This window comes from Anabrus simplex, chromosome 3, assembly GCF_040414725.1.
Source record: "Anabrus simplex isolate iqAnaSimp1 chromosome 3, ASM4041472v1, whole genome shotgun sequence".
In the NCBI taxonomy this organism is placed as follows: Eukaryota; Metazoa; Arthropoda; class Insecta; order Orthoptera; family Tettigoniidae; genus Anabrus; species Anabrus simplex.
Genome location: NC_090267.1, coordinates 106,764,825 through 106,787,314, shown reverse-complemented (window position 1 = coordinate 106,787,314; position 22,490 = coordinate 106,764,825). Strand labels below are relative to the sequence as shown.

At 41.2% G+C, this 22,490-nt stretch overlaps 1 protein-coding gene across 1 annotated transcript in view; it reads left to right on the top strand.

Moving 5' to 3' along the window:
• Naa15-16 (N-alpha-acetyltransferase 15/16) overlaps positions 1–22,490 on the top strand; it is a 657,214-nt gene that overhangs the window by 112,213 nt on the left and 522,511 nt on the right. The window contains exon 5 of the mRNA XM_067144178.2: positions 16,507–16,654. Within this exon, the coding sequence (XP_067000279.2) occupies positions 16,507–16,654 (148 nt within the window). The remainder of the gene's footprint in view (positions 1–16,506; positions 16,655–22,490) is intronic.

Below are 22,490 nucleotides of genomic sequence, written 5' to 3'. Positions count from 1 at the left end.
TGAGATACCTTACATTATTCAGAAATTAAATAGTACCTGCAATATATTTTAAGGATGCAACACCGAGCTCGATAGCTGCAGTCGCTTAAGTGCGGTCAGTATCCAGTATTCGGGAGATAGTAGGTTCGAACCCCACTGTCGGCAGCCCTGAAAATGGTTTTCCGTGGTTTCCCATTTTCACACCAGGCAAATGCTGGGGCTGTACCTTAATTAAGGCCACGGCCGCTTCCTTCCCACTCCTAGCCCTTTCCTGTCCCATCGTCGCCATAAGACCTATCTGTGTCGGTGCGACTTAAAGCAACTAGCAAAAAAAAAGGATGCAACATAAAATGTCCCATAATACAGTGCAGATAGTGAGCACAAGTACAGTAGTTTGGAATGTTTCTCTTGAGCCACGAACCAGGTGCGAGGCAGACTACACACTTGACCAGTGCATACAGTTCAAAAATTTGATACTCTTACTGCCGTCTAGTGAGGGAAGGAAGGAATTCATTTTGGAACGTTATTGTTTATGGTTCTTCCTAATTGACCTCACCCAACGTGTCTGCAAATTTTCAGCACAATCTGTGATTTGCCGGTTCAGACACTTCTCTTGTTAGTGATCTAATGGATCACAAATTGTATTGGAAAGGTGGATGTAATACATCTCTCAATATGGTGAATCAGTTGTCTGTCACAACCTTTCTTATAAATAGCTGTCTTGCTTAATCTCAGCCAGCTTGTGAAACTACGTTATATTGCAAGTTAGAATTCTGTGCTTAAGTCAGCATATCTCACTATATACACTGACTGACAGAGCAAATGCAACACCAAGAAGGAGTGGTCAGAACTTTATGCCAATTGCAGGGTAGACTGACGTCACTGAGGTATGCTCATGATGTGAAATGCGCCGCTGTGCTGCGCACGTAGCGAACGATAAATGGGACACGGCGTTGGCGAATGGCCCACTTCGTACCGTGATTTCTCAGCCGACAGTCATTGTAGAACGTGTTGTCGTGTGCCACAGGACACGTGTATAGCTAAGAATGCCAGGCCGCCGTCAACGGAGGCATTTCCAGCAGACAGACGACTTTACGAGGGGTATGGTGATCGGGCTGAGAAGGGCAGGTTGGTCGCTTCGTCAAATCGCAGCCGATACCCATAAGGATGTGTCCACGGTGCAGCGCCTGTGGCGAAGATGGTTGGCGCAGGGACATGTGGCACGTGCGAGGGGTCCAGGCGCAGCCCGAGTGACGTCAGCACGCGAGGATCGGCGCATCCGCCGCCAAGCGGTGGCAGCCCCGCACGCCACGTCAACCGCCATTCTTCAGCATGTGCAAGACACCCTGGCTGTTCCAATATCGACCAGAACAATTTCCCGTCAATTGGTTGAAGGAGGCCTGCACTCCCGGCGTCCGCTCAGAAGACTACCATTGACTCCACAGCATAGACGTGCACGCCTGGCATGGTGCCGGGCTAGAGCGACTTGGATGAGAGAATGGCGGAATGTCGTGTTCTACGATGAGTCACGCTTCTGTTCTGTCAGTGATAGTCACCGCAGAGGAGTGTGGCGTCGGCGTGGAGAAAGGTCAAATCCGGCAGTAACTGTGGAGCGCCCTACCGCTAGACAACGCGGCATCATGGTTTGGGGCGCTATTGCGTATGATTCCACGTCACCTCTAGTGCGTATTCAAGGCACGTTAAATGCCCACCGCTACGTGCAGCATGTGCTGCGGCCGGTGGCACTCCCGTACCTTCAGGGGCTGCCCAATGCTCTGTTTCAGCAGGATAATGCCCGCCCACACACTGCTCGCATCTCCCAACAGGCTCTACGAGGTGTACAGATGCTTCCGTGGCCAGCGTACTCTCCGGATCTCTCACCAATCGAACACGTGTGGGATCTCATTGGGCGCCGTTTGCAAACTCTGCCCCAGCCTCGTACGGACGACCAACTGTGGCAAATGGTTGACAGAGAATGGAGAACCATCCCTCAGGACACCATCCGCACTCTTATTGACTCTGTACCTCGACGTGTTTCTGCGTGCATCGCCGCTCGCGGTGGTCCTACATCCTGCTGAGTCGATGCCGTGCGCATTGTGTAACCTGCATATCGGTTTGAAATAAACATCAATTATTCGTCCGTGCCGTCTCTGTTTTTTCCCCAACTTTCATCCCTTTCGAACCACTCCTTCTTGGTGTTGCATTTGCTCTGTCAGTCAGTGTATTTGCCCTTACTAAATCTACTGCATTAACGTGTTGACTACGAGGAAGTAGCCAGGGCAGTTAAACCTCCAGCCCAGCCATTTTTAGAAGTCCTTGCCTACCAGTCCTGCCTTCTGCATTTCCCCTCTTTTAAAGGATTTTTGTAGGTCCTTAAGGTCCTTCGGTATTCCCCGGGTACTTGATTGTTCCACAAACGATAGTATTCTGTTCACGTAGGGTTTTTGCAAGAGCAACACTGTTGTAATAATTATCCATGTAAACAGAATACCCTAGGCCTAAATATGGACTGAAAAGTTCGGGGACAGTACTATTTAAGGCCATTCCACTTGCGTCATAAATAAGCAATTTGCAAATATACCCAGTTTTTGATTCAAACACCATCCTAACCATAATACCATACTTAGTTATTTTAGATGGATTGTAAACTCGGAAATGGAACCGGCCTCTCCAAGTAAGCACGCTCTCATCTAAAGCGATCTTTTGGTTGGGACTGTAAACCACTGAAAACTGATCCGAAAGTTTTTGTAATAATGGCCTGATTTTTATAGAGCCTGTCTGCACTGTTTACATAGTTACTGCTGTTGCTAAAATATAAAAACATCATGATACTTTCAAATCTGTTCCTGGACATTGTCTTGGAAAATACAGGTGTTTAAAACACCTTCGGTCCAGTACATTTTTAGATCTGGCTTCTGTATAATTCCGGTAACTAACATCAAATCGATAAACTGTTTCATTTTGATCGTTGACACAGGTTTCCAAGTTTGATAGATTGAATATTTAGTGAATGGACACGGTGCGCTACTGATAACCTGCTTTGCATGTAAATTAGTGTGCTCACGAACATACACAATAAAACTGTCACTGATAAATATACTTAGAAAAGAGATCATATCTTTGCTGTTTGGTACCTCTACATTTAGGCCTACATTTCCTCGGGTAACTGGGGAGAACAGCTCGGAGAGGTGTCAGATAGAAGAACACTGTCTGATATTTCAAGATTATCGCACGCTATTGTTTCGTTCTCATTACTTTCACTTTTACTATCTAAATCTGGGATGAGTTCATCACCAGAATCATCATTATAAATCATTTCAACAGCCTCTTCAATGGATATAAACTTACTGCTCGCCATACTGTGTCTTGCTAGTGGCACTAACACAACAACACTAGAGGCAAGAGTGCGGGCTTGGAATGTGCCGGGAAAGAAAAATGTCTTTGCTGGGTGATTCTAGGCATTAATTACTGCTTTGACATATTATGTTAACGAAGGTCAGAACGTTCATCTAACTACCATCTATGAAAGAACGAAGGAACTACGATCTGTAGCGCGGTTTTTAAATTGAAATTTTTGCGCAAGTTCTTATCCGCCCAAGGCGGATACGTGAGAATACATTGGCGAAAAGTTATCCGCCTGAAGGCTCCTACGGGAGTCAATGTGTTAATATAAATAATTCAGATATTCTACAGTTCATTGTTAATGAAAATGAAATGGTGCGAGTGATAAATACGAGGGGTTTACTATATTGTTTTACACTTCATTTTTTGTATGCCCGAGTATGGTTAACATTTCACTTTTGAAGGTGGTGACGTGTAACTAGTGTCTTGTTCCACCGTTTGTTAGCAGCACACGCACAGAGGCCAACAAATACACTCGTCATAGCCATTTTATAACAACATTGTCAGCATAGGAGCAGACAACATGGAAAGCAACCATCAGGGACAGCGCTATACGACTTGTTTCCTATGGAAGGCGTGACCACTGCAGAAATTCATCTGCGCTTGGTGGCAGTCCGTGGAGAACCTGCGCCATCACGGAAAACAGTTTACAACTGGGTGGAAGGTTGGGAAACACGGCGCACATCGGTGGACAAGGGAACCGGTTCTGGAAGGAATGTGACAGTGTCATTACCAGCCAACATTGCCCGGGTTGAACAGGCCATCCAAGGAAACAAATGCATCCAATGTACGGAAATGGAGGTAGTCATTCAAGTTCGCTGAAGCACCCTGCAGCGGATCGTGCACTGCCACTTACAGTTGGGAAAGGTGTCATCCAAATGGGTGCCTAGACTCTTGTCTGCAGACGAAAAGCAGAGGTGTGTGGACGTGTGCAGAGAACTTTTGCAACTCCATGATCAAGATCCAGCCGACTTCATGGTTAGGCTTGTGACTGGTGATGAGACATGGCTCCATTACCATGAGCCACAAACGAAACAATCCATGCAGTGGAAGCATAGGGGCAGTCCACTGCCAAAGAAATGTCGAACAGTGCCATCAGTTGGCAAGCAAATGGCGACAGTGTTCTGGGTCCCAAAGAGCATCATCCTCATTGACTGCCTGAAAGTTGGGGCCATGATTAACAGAGCAGCATATGTGGCAAACCTTAAGCGCTTACATCGTGCAATTCAAACTAAGCGGCCAGGAAAATGGGCTAAACGTGTGCTTCTGCAACATGACAATGCCCTGCCCAACACTAGACTAGACCCCACCACTGCCATCAATCAAATGGGATTCATGGTGCTGCCACGCCCACCATACTCTCCCGACTTGGGACCAAGTGATTATCACCTGTTTGGGAACATGAAGAAACCTCTGTGTGGTCGCTGTTTTGCGGATTTTGCATAACTGGGCACAGCTGTCAAGGCATGGGTACGCAGTACTCTGTAAGAATGGTTTCAGGAAGGTCTGGAGAGACTGACACATCGATAGCAAAAGTTCATACAGTTACAAGGAGATTATGTTGAGAAGGTGGACGTAACAACTGATGAGTAATGTACATCATTTAGGTAGAAAAAAAGTTTAAAACAGTATAGTACGCCCATGCTAGGATAGGAGGATGTCACTGATTACTCAACATTCCAGCGCCCAGGGCTAGAACACACCTGTGACTGCTAACCATAACTCGCCCTTGTTATCAGCTGTCACTCGCACATGTACAGTAATCACTTTCAACAATGTTCTTGCGTGTGAATTGTTGCGCGAAGTGTTTGTTAGTGACGTGATGGGAGAGAAAATCAGCAGTTGCTACGCATAATTTAAATTGTCTGTAATAGAATTTGCCGAAAATAACGGCAGTCCTGCTGCATCTCGTGAATTTTCTGTAACATCATTACACGTGCGTTACTGGTGGAAGCATAAAGAAGAATTACAATGTACCAAGAAAACAACTTTATCATTTCGGGGACCAAAAACCGGGAAGCATCCAGAAATTGAATGGGAAGTTGTTCCCTACCAAAATCAAGTGAGAAATGATGGCTTTTCAATTTTCCTTGAGATGCTCCAGTTAAAGTCTGTAGAAATAGTAAAAACCATGGAAATTCCTGATTTTAAAGGAACAATCTTTCTCTTCGAAGGAGGACATTTGTTTCAGCGACTTCCGAAAGACCCCAGTGAAACAATCGTGCAGTGTCATAGATTTGTAATTACGAAGCAGCACAAGTAGAGTTACCTGCTATCGCAAGTCGGAAGTGCAGATAAAACTCCCAATTTTCTTTGATATGCCCGAGGAACGCTACATTTATCGAAAAGGGAGCATCCAGCGCGGTCATGAGGACTACCGGGGCAGAGAAGCTGCACTGCACAGTTATGCTGGCTGTTACTGCAGACGGGCATGTCCTTCCTATGTAATTTTCAAGCAAAAACAATTCCTAAAGGGAAATTTTCTTTTGGTGTGCACATTTGTGTCCAGGAGAAGGGCTGGTTGATGGTGGATATCATGAAGGATTGGTTGTGTGTTGTGTGGGGAAGATGACCTGGCCATCTCTTAAACCAAAAGTCTCTCCTGGTTTTGGACAGTTTCTGCGGCCATCTTGTTGATGATGTTCACCAAGAGATGGTCAGCCAGAAGGCAGATGCTGGTGGCTTGGCGGCAGCCTCTTGATTTAAGCGTCAACAAACCATTCGAAGACAACATACAGCGGGTATGTTCTGAATGGATTGGCGGCAAGTTCTCATACTCTTGACGCCTATCGGGAAGATCAAGAGGCCTTCGCTAGAATTCATACGTGATACGGGACTGATTTTACAAAACATTATTGTGAAAAGTTTAAAGAAAACTGGCATTTCCAACGAAATAGATGGAACTGAAGATGACTGCATCTGGGAGATGGAAGAGAATGGGAGTGATTTATTGCAGATGATTTCAGAAGAAAGCGACAATGAAAGACATGGTAAATCTATTTCTTTGAAATGAAATACATATTAGCATAGGCAATTTTACAGATTTTACCGTAATACAGTATTCTAATTTATTTCAGGTATCAGGCTCCTATCTTCAGCGAATTCTTGCGTGCCATTAAAAGGCGAGGTTTTCAGTATAATTATTGCTAGGCAACATATTATTGCCTTAGAATTTTTATTAAAATTAATTGTGTTATACATAATTTTCGATTTTTTTGTACTGTTTTAGGCTTAAATAAATTTTGTAACTTCAGTAAGGTGATTGTTTGATTTTTTAAATTTTTATTTTAGATTCACATAATTTTTCCTCTGTGTTTTTGAGGTCGAAAAAAGTTAAAGTGGGGAGGGGGGGGGGGGAGATTACATGAGTAAATATGGTATGAATTTTAATTTAATGGAGATAATTGATAATGAGGAGTGATTGTAACTAAGTGGAACAGTTATATGGGATCCAGAAAGAGCAAAAGCATGCCCTCCCCTTTTCACATTCTTCCAACATGAGCCCATATCAGATCAAGAGGTCAAAACATGAGTGCTAAGAGAACACAACAGTATTATTTTGATCATACTCAATAGCAAGGTAAAGATTAAAATAAAATTAAGAGGTTAGAGATGAACTGTGAGAATGACTTCCAAGCATGAAAAACAATAGCTTAATATTTATAGATTTTTTCTTGGTATTAAAGTGAAATAAAGTAAAAGTACATTACTCTAGCAAACATTTGAAAATGAGTAGGTTGGTCTTCCAAGCAGAACTGCTCTTCATCTGTGAATCTGTAGGTGACTGTACAGCCCAATATGGGAGGCACCCGATATGCCGCAGAGATGGCAGATGGTCCCAGGTGGAGTAGCCACTCTTCTCCTATTTTGCTTTTTTTTTTTATTTTAAATTTTCTACATTGCCTCATATCGTTCGTTATTCACCCACAGTTTTCTTCAAAAGGTAGTGGGCCACAATGAACTAATGATCTCCAGGATGAATGGTTGAGGGCTGAGGTCCCCTAGTTGTTAACATCAATGTGGTACATCTTCATGTTTGTCTTAATTACATCCTTAAATTGTTTCCTCTGACCTCCCAGTTACTGTTTACCTACTCTTAACTTAGAGTAAAGCACTTCCTTGGGAATGTGATTGTTAGGCATGCGTATTACATATCCTTCCTATCGTGGGTGACGTCTTAAAACTGTGCCTTCTATACTGGTGGCCTGTGCCTCGTCAATTACACTGATATTTGTGCATCTGCCTCACCAGGTTATATGCAGAATTTTCCTTAAGCATTGCTGGTGGTGGTGTTCCACCTTTTTAATGTATCATCTGTAGCATGTCCAGGATTCAAATTCGTATAGTAGGCTGCGAACTACAACTGAATCGTATACGAGGATCTTTGTTGCAACCTTGACATCACGATTGTCAAATACTCGAGATCTGAGTTTGACAAAGGATGCTCCAGCATGGTTGATTCTAAATTGGATTTCCGAATGTATATTTGCGCTTGATAAGAGGATGCTGCCAAGGTAAGGAAGCCTCAGTCCGTTGATGGAGACATTGATCTGTCTATGTCCTTCTCCAGGGGCTGGGTGATCTGTGTCTTGCTGGTATTCAATTAGAGACCAAACTTTCTATATGTAGTTGAAAAGGTATTCAAGACACTAGATTGAAGAAAATGTACAAGTCCTTGCCCTTAGACAGCTCAAATTAAACAGTTTCTAAACCTTTCTATAAGTTATCTGTATCTGGAGGAACAACGTCCTTGACTAACTGCATGACAGCGGCTATATATAATGAGAACAAATTGAGGGCAATCACGCAGCCTTGCTTAACACCCCGGTATTGATTTGAAATTGTTCTTCAACAGAGTTGCTACCGATAACAGCTTCAAGGTGGACTTTTTTTTTTTTTTTTTTTTTTTTTTTTTGTTGGAAATCCATACGGTACTAAAATCTTCCTCAAAGCATCATGGCTTACAGAGTCAAATGCCTTAGTGAAATCAATTAAGGCAATATAAAGAGGTCTATTCTGTTCCCTGCATTTTTCCTGAAGCTGACAAGCTGTGCATATCATAACTGTGGTTCTTCTCAGAGCCACACTGTTTCTCTGGTAGTATTTTCTCTACTAAGGGTAGTATATAATTTGCCAAAATTTGAGCAATAAGCTTTCCCTAGGAAGACAGTAAAGGTACTCCTTGATAGTTATTACAGTCTATTCAATCACCTTGTTTAAATATTGGAACTATAAGACTCTCTGCAATCAGGAAGCATTCCCTCAGTGTTCCAAATGTTAATAGACAGCTCAAGTATCTTATGAGTTCCTCACCACTTTCTACGAGAGCTTCCACATTTATACCATCAGGACTGGTGGCCTTGTGTTGCCTTGCTTGATTAACAGCATGCTTGATCTATTAGATCATACACCTGTTGTTATTATTATATTCTTATAAAAATAATCACCATGGAAATAATTCTTGACCAGATACGTTTTCTTTCAGTATTGTATCTCCTTACCTGTCATAGAACTTTATTAACACCTGTGGTAGAACTTTATTAACTCAGATATATTTATTTCATGCCTGGTTTCATCAATGCAGGTTAAACTTTAACCTGATGTTACAGAGTTTTAACTCTGAGTTTGACTGTTACCTCTGTTTCATCAAGAGAGATTAGTTTCAGTTTGGGATTAAGGTTGGGGTTAAGTTAACACCTCCTTTCATCTTGGTTAAACTGTTGAACTTGCAGCAAAATCAAAATGGCTGCTATAAATCATGCATTTGATGCAGAGTTGCCTTATTTATGTATGTAAAATGGTATTCCTAACAGAAATAGGCCTATATGGGGGAACAATTTTCAAAATGTATTTGAGGAACAATTTCTAAAGAGGTATAGTTTCTCAAAAACTGTCATCAGTAAAAATCTTGGGAGGTTGGAATACACAACAGACAGAAAACTGCCCCCCCCCCACCCTCTCTCTCTCTCTCTCTCTCTCTCTCCTATGCTGTAGGCAATGATAGCATTAAAATTTTACGCCACAGGATCTTTTCATATAACGGTCAGCAGAATGGTCTCTAAAAGATTGCACCCATGGAAAAAACCAATCCCTTGGAGGCAGTAGTAAAACTTATATTTAGACGTTGCTTTCATGGCCCATAATTGTTCACATGAAACGAGGCTTTTGCCATGTCAATAAAACAAGGTGAAATCCTTTACGTTTTGCAGAGAACTTTGCTCCACATCTTCAGAAGAAAATCTTGCCTGTTCATGAAGAAGACTTCTGTAATGACGAAGGGTTGAATTTAAGAATGCATTACTATTGGTCTTAAGTAAGTCATACCCTCGTTCGACACCAGATGGCTTGCTATGCACTAGCCTTCTGAGTGGAAGGTGACAACACTATCTTAGCTCCAAGTAAGATGTTCTGCAAAACGTAAACAATTTCATCTTGTGTTCTTGATACGGTAAAAGCCCACAAGGCTATCATCATGTCAAGTAGTAAAACTGTCCATGTTGCTTGCCAGTTTTCACTGTCATGTGAGCAGTGCTATTATATTGTAATGCATTTTTCCCATGTGTCGTCCTATTCTTTTATTCTCATGCCATTGGTCTCTTTACATTCTATAATGCTTTCATAATGATTAACTCAAAAAGTAATGATTTTTCTTAACACGTTGAGTGCCGAGCCGATTGTAGCACACTATTCCACTGGTGCCAGGCATGTTTTTGAATTGCATTCCGCTGGTGCCAAAGCAATTGTACGCGTTGTAGACTGTTTATATAATCTTGGGATGTATTTATATGATGTACTAAGTAAATTTTATCTCACCATACCATGGTCATGCGTGACGCCATATGGTGTCACATCAATTTTTAGGAAAGATAAAATATAGCGTGACGCCATATGGTGTCACAGAATTTTTTGACATGGAATGTTCAATACGAATTTCCAATACGGGATATTTATTTCCTAATTCAAATTAACACAATATTTATGAAAACCTAGTAAAATGCAAAACAAGTACTTATATTGCATTACATATTGTTGTGAACAGTTTTCTGATAACTCTAAACAATGAGAATATGTGTCTCGGCATGCCCGAGTTCTTGTTACTCATTGTAATTTTTCAAACCTTATAGGCATCGTTGTTCAAACATCGTCCTTTGTACACTTGTTTCATGTGCTGTTTTCATATTTACGTTTTGCACATCTGATCGGGAAGTTAAGGGAAACGCGCTAACTGTACGCTACCTGGCTGCTGGCGCAGCTCGACGCAGCCCGGTTGGTTCACGTCCGATGCTTCGCTCCTCCCTACCTCTCCGCCACACCCCGATACTCCCGTGGTACTTCTAATTTTATGACTATTTATTTGCTCAATTTTGGCGTTTAAACTTGCGCTGGGTACATGCAGTTTTCACCTTGGCATTCTACTGCCTCCCACGAATATTCCTACCAAATTTCAACCGAATCCGAGTGTAACACATGTATGTGTTCCCTCGTAAGATTATTACCAATATCTTCCATTTCTTTATATTTTTGCACAACTATATAAACTGAGTATGTAAACGAGGAATAAACAAAGCCTGGCGCGCTTTCACCTGTGACAAAGACCACTGGCCAGTCAGTGGCTTCGGAAGAATACTGTGGCGCCACATGGTGGCATACAGTAAAAATACATAGCTGGAATAGACCCTGAAGTTCGCCCTTCACGTAGTACCAATTTTACGCGCATGGATGTCACAGCTGATTATCTACGGCGCATCGCCAGAAACTCAACTGTGCCGCCATATGGCGTCACGCCAACTCTGATTTCAAGAACGGTGTGCCGCCATATGGCGTCACACCATCTCAAATTTGTAGACCACCGTGACGCCATATGGCGTCACGGTGGTCCCCAACGTGTTAAGTAATAAAGTGTGCCACTTCGTAACTTCTTCGAGTTTTCCAATTGCTGCTGTCAGCTCTATGATGAAAGACTAATTCTGGCTAGCACAGAATTGTGGAAGAACACGAAATAGCATGTTAAAAAAAAAAGGAGAAAAACTACACGAAAAGTGTGATTGGTACTGTAGCGGTTTCTGGGGAGATTTAATGTAGTGTTAATTATTCCTCTTAAGGAAATAGCTAGGTTAAACTCGTGGCTCGTAAGAACGAGTTAAAATATCTATCTTCATGGTTCATGGTGTGGGTTATTGTAGTCACGTCCTAGTTTGTGAACCATGGGCGATGGCTGAGTGGCCTAGTAAGTGGTCCTGTGAGTCGGGATACCAATTGCTATGGAATGGGAGTGGGCAACTCGGACATATTCTGAGTCATAGCCCTACTTGTGCTCAGGCGGCTAGGACTATACAATTCACCGCTGGTCCATAACCCGTTAGAGGAATGATCCTCACTTGGACTAGGTGCAAGTAGGGTAGCATCCTGCTTCATGAATTTACTGAGCTCAGAACATTTTAAGCAAGTCTCGGACCTATGGGAGTAACGGAGTCCCACTCCCATTTGATAGGCGAAGGACTCCTTGGAAACAACTTGGCGAACAAAATGGAATTCGATGAGGAGCTATCAATATTAATGGGGCTTATGGAAGAAAGAAAGTAGAACTGGCTGAGTCAGCAAAGAGGATGCATCTGGATGTGCTAGGAGTAAGCGATATTCGGGTAATGGGAGATACCGAGGAAGAGAGAGGAGATTATAAAGTGTACTTGGCGGGTGTTAGAAAGGGAAGAGCAGAGTCTGGCGTAGGGCTCTTTATCAGGAATACCATTGCACGCAACACAGTTTCTGTTAGGCACATAAATGAGCGAATGATGTGGGTAGATTTGTCAGTTGGAGGAATCAGGACTAGAATTGTCTCCGTGTATTCACCATGTGAGGGTGCAGATGAGGATGAAGTTGACAAGTTTTATGAAGCATTGAGTGTCATCGTAGTCAGGGTCAACAGCAAGGATAGAATAGTGCTAATGGGCGATTTCAATGCGAGAGTTGGGAATAGAACTGAAGGATATGAAAGGGTGATTGGTAAATGTGGGGAAGATATGGAAACTAATGGGAATGGGAAGCGTTTGCTGGACTTCTGTGCTAGTGTGGGTTTAGCAGTTACGAATACATTCTTCAAGCATAAGGCTGTTCACCGCTACACATGGGAGGCTAGGGGTACCAGAACCATAATAGACTATAGCTTAACCGACTTCGAATTCAGGAAATCTGTTAGGAATATATGAGTTTTCCGAGAATTTTTCGATGACACAGACCACTATTTGATCTGTAGTGAACTAAGTATCTCTAGGCCTAGGGTAGAGAAAGTGAAATCTGTCTGCAAACGAATAAGGGTAGAAATTCTCCAGGACAAGGAAATTAGAAGTACATGGATATGATTAGCGAGAAGTTTTGAACAGTAGACAGTAAGCAGGTTCAGGATATAGAAAGACAATGGGTGGCGTACATGGATGCTGTAGTAGAAACAGCAAGGGAATGCCTAGGAACAACTGTGTGTAAAGATGGGAAAAGTCGAACATCTTGGTGTAATCATGAAGTGAGAGCAGCTTGTAAATGTAAAAAGAGAAGGTTTATCAGAAATAGCTCCAAGCAAGGGCTGAGGCAGACAGGGAATTGTACATAGATGACTGAAACAGAGAGAAACAAATAGTTGTTGAATCCAAAAAGAAGTCGTGGGAAGATTTTGGTAATAACCTGGATAGGCTAGGTCAAGCAGCAGGTAAACGTTTCTGGACTGTAATGAAGAATCTTAGGAAGGGAGGAAGAAAGGAAATGAACAGTGTTTTGAGTAATTCAGGTGAACTCATAATAGATCCCAGGGGATCACTGGAGAGGTGTAGGGAATATTTTGAACAGCTTCTCAATGTAAAAGGAAATCATCCTGGTGGTGTTGCGAACAGCCAAGCTCATGGGGAGCTGGAAAATGATGATGGTGAAATTACGCTTGAGGAAGTGGAAAGGATGGTAAATAAACTCCATTGTCATAAAGCAGCAGGAATAGATGTAATTAGACCTGAAATGGTGAAGTATAGTGGGAAGGCAGGGATGAAATTGCTTCATAGAGTGGGAAGATTAGCATGGAGTGTTGGTAAGGTACCTTCAGATTGGACAAAAGCAGTAATTGCACCTATCTATAAGCAAGGGAACAGGAAGGATTGCTAACAACTATCGAGGTATCTCATTGATTAGTATACCAGGCAAAGTATCACTGGCATCTTCGAAGGTAGGGTGCGATCAGTCGTTGAGACGAAGTTGGATGAAAACCAGTGTGGTTTCAGACCACAGAGAGGCTGCCAGGATCAGATTTTCAGTATGTGCCAGGTAATTGAAAAATGCTTCAAGAGGAATAGGCAGTTGTGTTTATGTTTCGTAGATCTAGAGAAAGCATATGACAGGGTACCGAGGGAAAAGATGTTCGCCATACTGGGGGACTATGGAATTAAAGGTAAATTATTAAAATCAATCAAAAGCATTTATGTTGACTGTACCGGGCGGTACACCTCCACGCCGCTAATTCAAAAGGTGCGCCAGTTGAAACTCCTCTGCTGGAGGAAATCTGAACTTTATTGACGGTATTAATTTTCTACTTTCTCAGAAGATGTCACTACCTGTAAATTTTGGAGTTTTAGAACTGTGTCATTTTGGATGTGTTTTTGTTTTGCTTGAAGTAAGAAGTGTGAACTTTCTCTTCTAGAGGACACTACTGAAGAACTACAATAGTGCACCCTAGTGCGAAGAAAAGAACTGTTCTTTGGAGAAAATTTAATTTCAAAAGTTTGTTCCTTGCTAAATTTCTTTCAGTCATGGTTTAAGTTGGCAATATTAACCCTTTCTTTCCCCTTGTTTTAAATCTAGCCAATCCCGAATTTATTAACTTAATTTTCCACCAGTAATGTGTTTCTTCTTCATCTTGTGTAGGGGTTTCTCTTTATTCTCCAATAAAGTGATTGTGGGCGGGTGTTCTCATTCCCCTAACGCCTAGAACCTTCCGCGAGAGTATATAAACTGCTGATTTTAGGGTCTCTGGGCCACTTCTGTTCCATCTTTCAGTGTGTAAAGTACATAGCAGGGGGCGGGAAGCGCCTCTTTCTTCGGCAGCGGTCAACAACAAGGTAATGGCCAATTAATAACTTCTTTCTTTGCTAGCTCAGCAGTTTAACTCTCGGGGCGGGTCCGAAGCTTTTTCCATTATGTAACCTTCCTTAAAATGTAAAGAAACTTGTATCTATTTCATCTTTTAAACTGCATATCGGGATAGAGAGTGCTTTACCCTCTCGAGCTCCCAATCATATTGTTTTGAGGCGAACTTATCTTTCTCAACCTATTCTTCGTTAATATAATGTAAATTGTTCTTTTCTGAAGTCACCTCTGTAGTATGGGATTAGCCCTTGCATTAATGGCCTAGTGCCAAGTAGGTTTTAAATAAAGTGTATTAGGAGTGCGGAGAGCCTCCTTTCAAGTTGGTATTTTAGAGGCCATATAATTAACCTTTTCTCACTTAATAGGCCTCAGTAGATTGGGTATTTTACCCCTGTGTTTATGTCCGTTGAGGACAGCTTGAAGGTCGAGTTTGGTGTGGCCTGGGAGAGGCTTAAAGTTGAGAGCGAGTGGCTCTTTTTTTTTGAAAACTGAGTGTTGTATGCCTCGAGGAGGCTTTACTGTGTAATTTGGAGCAAGTGCTCCAGGGTTTGATTGGGGTCTTCTGCCCCGTTGGTGAAATTTGTATATCGTAAAGTTGGGCTAGTTGCTCAAGAATTGTGTTTTCAGGGCTCGAAGCCCAATCCTGTAAATACTGTAATTGTACTTTGTTGCCTTGCTACTCCGTACCTGCCATTCTTGTTATTTCTAAATTTTGGAAAGAAAATATAACCTTGTTAAATTTTACATTAACTTTAATTCCGTAGTTGGAGACCTATTCACACCCGCACCTTCTTTCACCTCTACCTACCACGGAAATCTCCGTAACATTGACAATTGGGCTTCAGTAAGAATTGATGGTAGAATGAGTTCTTGGTTCAGGTTACTTACAGGGGTTAGACAAGGCTGTAATCTTTCACCTTTGCTGTTCTTTAGTTTACAAGGATCATGTGGTGAAAGGTATAAAATGGCAGGGAGGGATTCAGTTAGGTGGAAATGTAGTAAGCAGTCTGGCCTATGCTGACGGCTTGGTCTTAATGGCAGATTGTGTCGGAAGCCTGCAGTCTAATATCTTGGAACTTGAATATAGCTGTAATGAGTATGGTATGAAAATTAGCCTCTCGAAGACTAAATTGATGTCAGTAGGTAAGAAATTCAACAGAATTGAATGTCATATTGGTGATACAAAACTAGAACAGGTCGATAATTTCAAATATTTAGGTCGTGTGTTCTCCCAGGATTGTAGTTTATACGTCGCACCGACACGTATAGGTCTTATGGCGACGAGATGGTAATATAGTAAGTGAGATTGAATCAAAGTGTAGTAAAGCTAATGCAGTGAGCTCGCAGTTGCGATCGACAGTATTCTGTAAGAAAGAAGTCAGCTCCCAGACGAAACTATCGTTACATTGGTCTGTTTTCAGACCAACTTTGCTTTACGGGAGCGAAAGCTGGGTGGACTCAGGATATCTTATTCATAAGTTAGAAGTAACAGACATGAAAGTAGCGAGAATGATTGCTACTACAAACCGGTGGGTACAATGGCAAGAGGGTACTCGGAATGAGGAGATAAAGGCTAATTTAGGAATGAACTCGATGGATGAATCTGTACGCATAAACCGGTTTCAGTGGTGGGGTCATGTGAGGTGAATGCAGGAGGATAGGTTACCTAGGAGAATAATGGACTCTGCTATGGAGGGTAAGAGAAGTAGAGGTAGACCAAGACGACGATGGTTAGACTCAGTTTCTAACGATTTAATGATATAAGGTATAGAACTTAATGAGGCCACAACACTAGTTGAAATCGAGGATTGTGGCAACGTTTTGTAAATTCAGAGAGGCTTGCAGACTGAACGCTGAAAGGCATAACAGTTTATAATGAAAATGTATGTATGTAACAAATGCATGGTTAGAATATATTTAATCCTCATTGATTAATCCTGGCCTAACTGCATCAGGGAGCATATTTTGTCCTGTACTTTATGCATTCTTTTCTTTTTTAAACAGAAAAGTTCATACGATTATGAACATAGTGAGTTGCTGCTTTACCAGAATATGGTTATACAAGAATCTGGTGCTCTCGAGGATGCTCTCAATCATCTAGAACGATTCCATGACCAGATCTGTGACAAACTTTCTGTTATGGAAACATGGGGTGAGTAATCTTTTTCTTCAGACAGTTCTTTTGATGTGATCATTTATTATTTATAATTAATCCTAGCCAGAGCCAATCTCCACTTCATTTTAATCCTTATTTGTAGTATGAATGAAGTTTTCTTATCCAAATGCCATCTGGCTCAAACATCTCAATTTTTGGTTTGAAGGAGAAATATACCTGGTAACATTTTATGTAAATTTTGCTTCAAGTTATGCAATATCTATATCTGAAATATTGGATGTTAAATGCTACGGAGCTGTCTGATTTCCATTTAACACATTTCATTTAGTTTATTTTGATGTTCCATGGACTCATAGAGTATGGTATGAAAATTGATCTCAAAAAGAGAAAAATCCTGGTAAGTGAACACCTACTGGTACTGCATGTTACCATAATAGAGAAGAAACTCCTGTAAATATAGCTATGACTAACAGGCATCTAATAAAAAAAAATCCTGCTTCTTGTATATCAGTGCACCAAGGCGACACTCCAGAGATAAAAAATATATTTTTAACTAATGCATGGATTTTCACGAAACTTTGTGGGAATGACACCTATATAAAAGTAGAGATATCACGAACATTTCTTTCATATACAATTAATAATTTTTCCAAAATAATTTTTTGTTTCTGAAATTTTTAAATCCCTTTTTTCATTAAGTTGAATTAACATGTTTATGTAAATTCGTAATTAGGTAGATAATACTTCTTTTAAAAGCACTACTTATCGATTCTTCTGTACATAATTTATATAAGGAGATATATCGTACTAAAGTTTGTGTAATTTTTTCATTTTTACTTAAAAATCCCTACTACTTGAAAAAATTTTGCAATAAAAAATTCCATAGGCATGTTTCTTGATATAGCTGTGATACATATACCATACAAATTTTGTTACATTTTGCAGAATATTATGGGAGAAAAATGGGATTTAAATGTAAAATTACAGTTGGCAAACAAAGCATTATTACAGTGATAAATTGTTTGAATTCAGCAAAATAACTTCGTGACAAGGAAAAAGAAACTCAATCCTTTTAATTTCAGTCATAAAAAAATTTCACCAAAATGACCAAAATATCGATTTTTATCTCCGGAGTGTCGCCCCCTTTTTCAAAAATTGCTATTTGTTCGGGGCGTCGACCTATGAAGATCTTTTGCCCCTACTTAAACCATATGTGAGGAACCTGCGTGTATTATGTAATTGGCGGAAGTGTAAAGTGTTGATTGTGAGGAAAGGAACGTTAAGGACGACACGAACACCCAGTCCCCAGGCCAGGTATATTAATTATTTGCAATTAAAAACCCCTGACCCGGCCGGGAATCGAACCCGGGGCTGCTGGGTGACAGGCGGACACGTTGCCGCCTACAACGCAGGGCCGGACAAATGTCGCCTTAAGCAACTAGAAGTTTTGAGATGTAATAGTATGGATATGCTAAACTGAGTTAGCGAAGAACGTTAGCTAATAAGTTAGATACAGAGGAGATAGACTTCACTGGGGACAGTTTTCGACATGGCGGTTTGATGATTGATGTGAAGTACTTGGGAGATCCCTCACAGAAGGCCAGAAATGTACTCATTCACTGATACATGCTTGAAAAACTATGAAAAGGCTGGAAGGGCAGCATGAAATATATCACTTGGAAGAGACTCAATATACATAATGATGATATCTAGACACGTATAAAAATATGTTCTGCTGCTAATCATGACAGTTCTACAGTTCTTTAAAAATCACCCATTCTCCAGGATATTAGGGAACCCTGAGTACTGCAATCCTTGCCACCAATAACTGGATTGATGATGCACCCGGTGTTGACGAAATGCGATTTGTATTCTTGTCTAAAGGGTACGGGGATTGAATGCTTGCATAGGAGACTGACATATCAGAGTGCTTAAATGACAGAAATGTATGTCAGTGTATACAGGGTTATTCACCTAAGATGTTACACAGAAATAACGTCTAAACCATTAAAGATATTGGTAATTTGTTTTCATATTCATAAATGATACCCAGGGGCTGTAAAATAATGTGCTACTTATTCTCGGTCTGGCTCCATGGCTAAATGGTTAGCGCGCTGGCCTTTGATCACAGGGGTCCCGGGTTTGATTCTCAGCGGTTTCGGGAATTTTAACCATAATTGGTTAATTTCTCTGGCACGGGGATTGGTTGTATGTGTCATCTTCATCATCATTTCATCAACATCACGACGCGCAGGTCGCCTAAGGTCGTCAGATCGAAAGACCTACATCTGGCAAGCTGAACTTGTCCTCGAACACTCCCGCACTAAAAGCCATATGCCATTTCATGGCGTGATTAATAACGGAGATATTGATACTGACTCCATATTTTTAAATGGAATGGCATGAATACATACAGCTGGTCTAAAAGTTCAGCTGCCTTCAATTTCAAATATGTAAGTGTTTTCAAAATCAGACAGTTATTTTCTGAGATATCAATAAAAACCTCATTTGGGCTTTTGCATGCTGCAACAGACAGTGTGCGGTCGGCGAAGGATGTACTGGCATGCAAGCTGTTTCCTGGCATTCATTCCAGCCACAAAATGGATACCAGACATGTACTGGAAATTATCGTACACATAATGTGATGTACCGAAACATACCCAGGGTTTGCAACAGTATTGTATGAGTAGTGAACACACAATGGGGATATAATGGGGAGATAAAGTTTTTTTGTTTTGTTTTGAAATCCATGTGTAACAGGTTCTGCTCAGTTTGAAGTCTTTCCGCATGGATTGGAATGGGAAGGATTTGGAAAGGACGTCTTCCATGGCCTATCTCAGAGGCACCAATCTGGCATTTACCTGGTATTGAACATAGGACAGAGCAATAAATCAGTGTAAAAATGGTAAGGCTGCCGGCCTAGATGAAATATGTGTTGAGCAAATTAAGCAATTTGGACCTGTTGCTAAACAATGGTTACTAGAACTGTACAACAACTACTGTATAAACACCTGCAAGTTACCACGTGTGTGTAGGAAAGCCAGAGTAATCGCAATTCTCAAACCACGAAAAGACCCAAATGTTCCGAAAAATTACAGACCTATCTCACTGTTGTGTTATCTGTACACGATCCTAGAACGGATGATCCTTGTAAGACTTACAGTGATAATTGAACCACTTCTTATCCCAGAGCAAGCAGGATTCCGAAAAGGGAAAATTTATACTTCACAGGTCCTCCATCTGACACAGTATATCGAAGATTTATACGAAAATCATAAAATCACAGGGGTGGTTTTTATCGACTTACTTGTTGCATATGATACAGTTAATCATCGCATACTGTTGCACAAATTATACAACACGACGAAAGATTACAGGATGACTCAAGTCATTTGCAATCTTCTCCAAAATCGTAGGTTCTTCATCAAACTTCAGGTTCAGAATAGTCGATGGAGGAAACAAAAGAATGGTTTGCCACAAGGCAGTGTTCTCGCCCCTATGCTCTTCAATATCTATACGAATGACCAACCTTTTCCAGTTGGCATCAGAAGCTTCATATATGTGGATGATCGAGCTATTGCTACTCAAGCAAACTGCTTTGAGGTTGTAGAAGAAAAGTTATCAAAGGCTCTTTCTGAACTATCCTACTACTACAGAGGAAACTTGAAGCCTAACCCATCTAAAGCTCAGGTATGTGCCTTTCATCAGAATAGACAGGCATCAAGGAAATTGCAGGTAGTATGGGAAGATACTCAACTAGATCACTGCCCAGCACCTAAATATCTAGGTGTAACATTGGATCGTGCTCTCACCTACAAACAACACTGCATGAACATCAAGCAGAAAGTGTCAACTAGAAACAACATCCTTCGCAAGTTGTCTGGAACCAATTGGGGTACACATCCAAAGACGGTGAGAACTACAGCCTTGGCTCTGTGTTACTCCGCTGCAGAGTACGCTTTCCCTGTTTGGTACAGATCCAGTCGTGCTAAAGAAGTTGACTTTTCTGTAAATGGAACGTGTCGACTTATTGCTGGCTGTTTGAGACCAACTCCTCGAGATAGAATCTACTGTTTGGCTGGAATCGCCCCACCAGATATTAGAAGAGAAGTTGCAGCCATGAGTGAGAACTAAAGCACTTGCCTCATGTGCACACCCATTGTATGGATATGAACCTGCCCACCGAAGATTGAGGTCTAGGAGGAGTTTCCTGAATACAACCGAAGATCTACACGAATCTGCTCAATCCACAAGGTTGAGATTATGGAGAACTAGAAATCCTCACCTTGCTGGTTGGATGATACCAATTCAACATCTCCCTCCAGGACACGAGGAACATTGGTCTACTTGAAAATCGTTGAACAGGCTTTGCACTGGGGTTGGTAGATCAAGAATCAGTATGGTAAAGTGGGGCTTTCCTGGCACATCCAGGCAATGTGATTGTGGTGAAGACCAAACCACAGCCCCATTTCATGAACTGTAGTAAGTGTCCTTTAAGTTGCACAATGGAGGACTTGTTGGCTGCGACACCTAATGCTGTCGATTTGGCCAAATTCTGGGTAGACATTGTTTGATATGTATGTCATTATGTACCATTATGCTTCTGATACAAATAAATAAATAAATAAATAAATAAATAAATAAATAAACAAACAAACCATGAAAATCACTTTCAGGTTGGGCGAGTCAGGACTCGAACCTGCGCTCACCCGAATACACGCTACTACAGTCGCGCTTGAGCTGTGCAGAGATTAATGCATGTAAAATAAATAAATAATAGTGTTACTGCCATCTCACCACTATCAGCTCCGAACATCCCACATAAGAAGTCGAGCTGTTTGTCTCCTAATGTCTAACCTATCCCAACCCAAATAATCCAGCATTGGTAGCAACACTGCTCCTTTGCCTGAAATAACCCAGCACAAAACGAGTGCGCTTTGTACTCTCCACATGCGCGCACGCACGCGCGTGAGAGAGAGAGAGAGACCACGCTGTCAAAGCCCTGGAAATGAAATAACAACAAACTGTCACTTTTCTTCATATCCCGTCGAGTTTCTTTTTCACATATAGCGGCTAGCATTTGTAGCATTTGTATAAAAATTGAGAGTTTTCCACCTAATCAATACTTTATTATATAAAGTGTCTAAAATATTTCAATCACATTAAAACACAGAACCGGTTTTGACCTGTTAGTTAGGTCATCGTCAGCTGCTGATGAACCTGCTTATTCAATAACGATTGTACAGTGTAAAACATTACTTAGACTAAACATGAATGCCACATATTCCAATAAAATATAATGCTATAGTGTTAAACATAAAACAGGGTACAGTTCTTGAAGTCTGAAAGGGCTTTGACATCCTTGTGTCACATGAATGCCACGCATTCCATTAAAATATTATGCTATATAGTTAAAATCAGAGTAGTTCTTAAAGTCTAAAGAGTCTGACATCCTTGTGTCAAGTTTAAATATCTTGTGCTGTAATGCCAACATTACATCCAACGGTTGTACAGGTAAATTCAAAAATGCATTGTTGGGCCACAAATATGCGGAAGAACATTGTTCAGTAGTATATGGGGTCCTGTTCTTGCTTTATAGGTACTTATGCTCATCCTCAGTCCATTATTCTGCTGATAAACAAGCGTGTTTTTACTAAGACTTGTTGTAGAGATATAAGTTGCTGTATATGAAGTATTGATATCAATAAAAGTAAGTGTGAGTGCTCCCCTCTTCATACTTGTGTTCCACTCGGGTAAAGTCAAATGATTTATGACAGAAGAAAAAGAAAGGTAGAAATTAGATTAACTAATAGAGAGTGCCAATTGCATGTGTTGTGAACTATAATGTGTGCGTTACTTACGTGCGAACTTG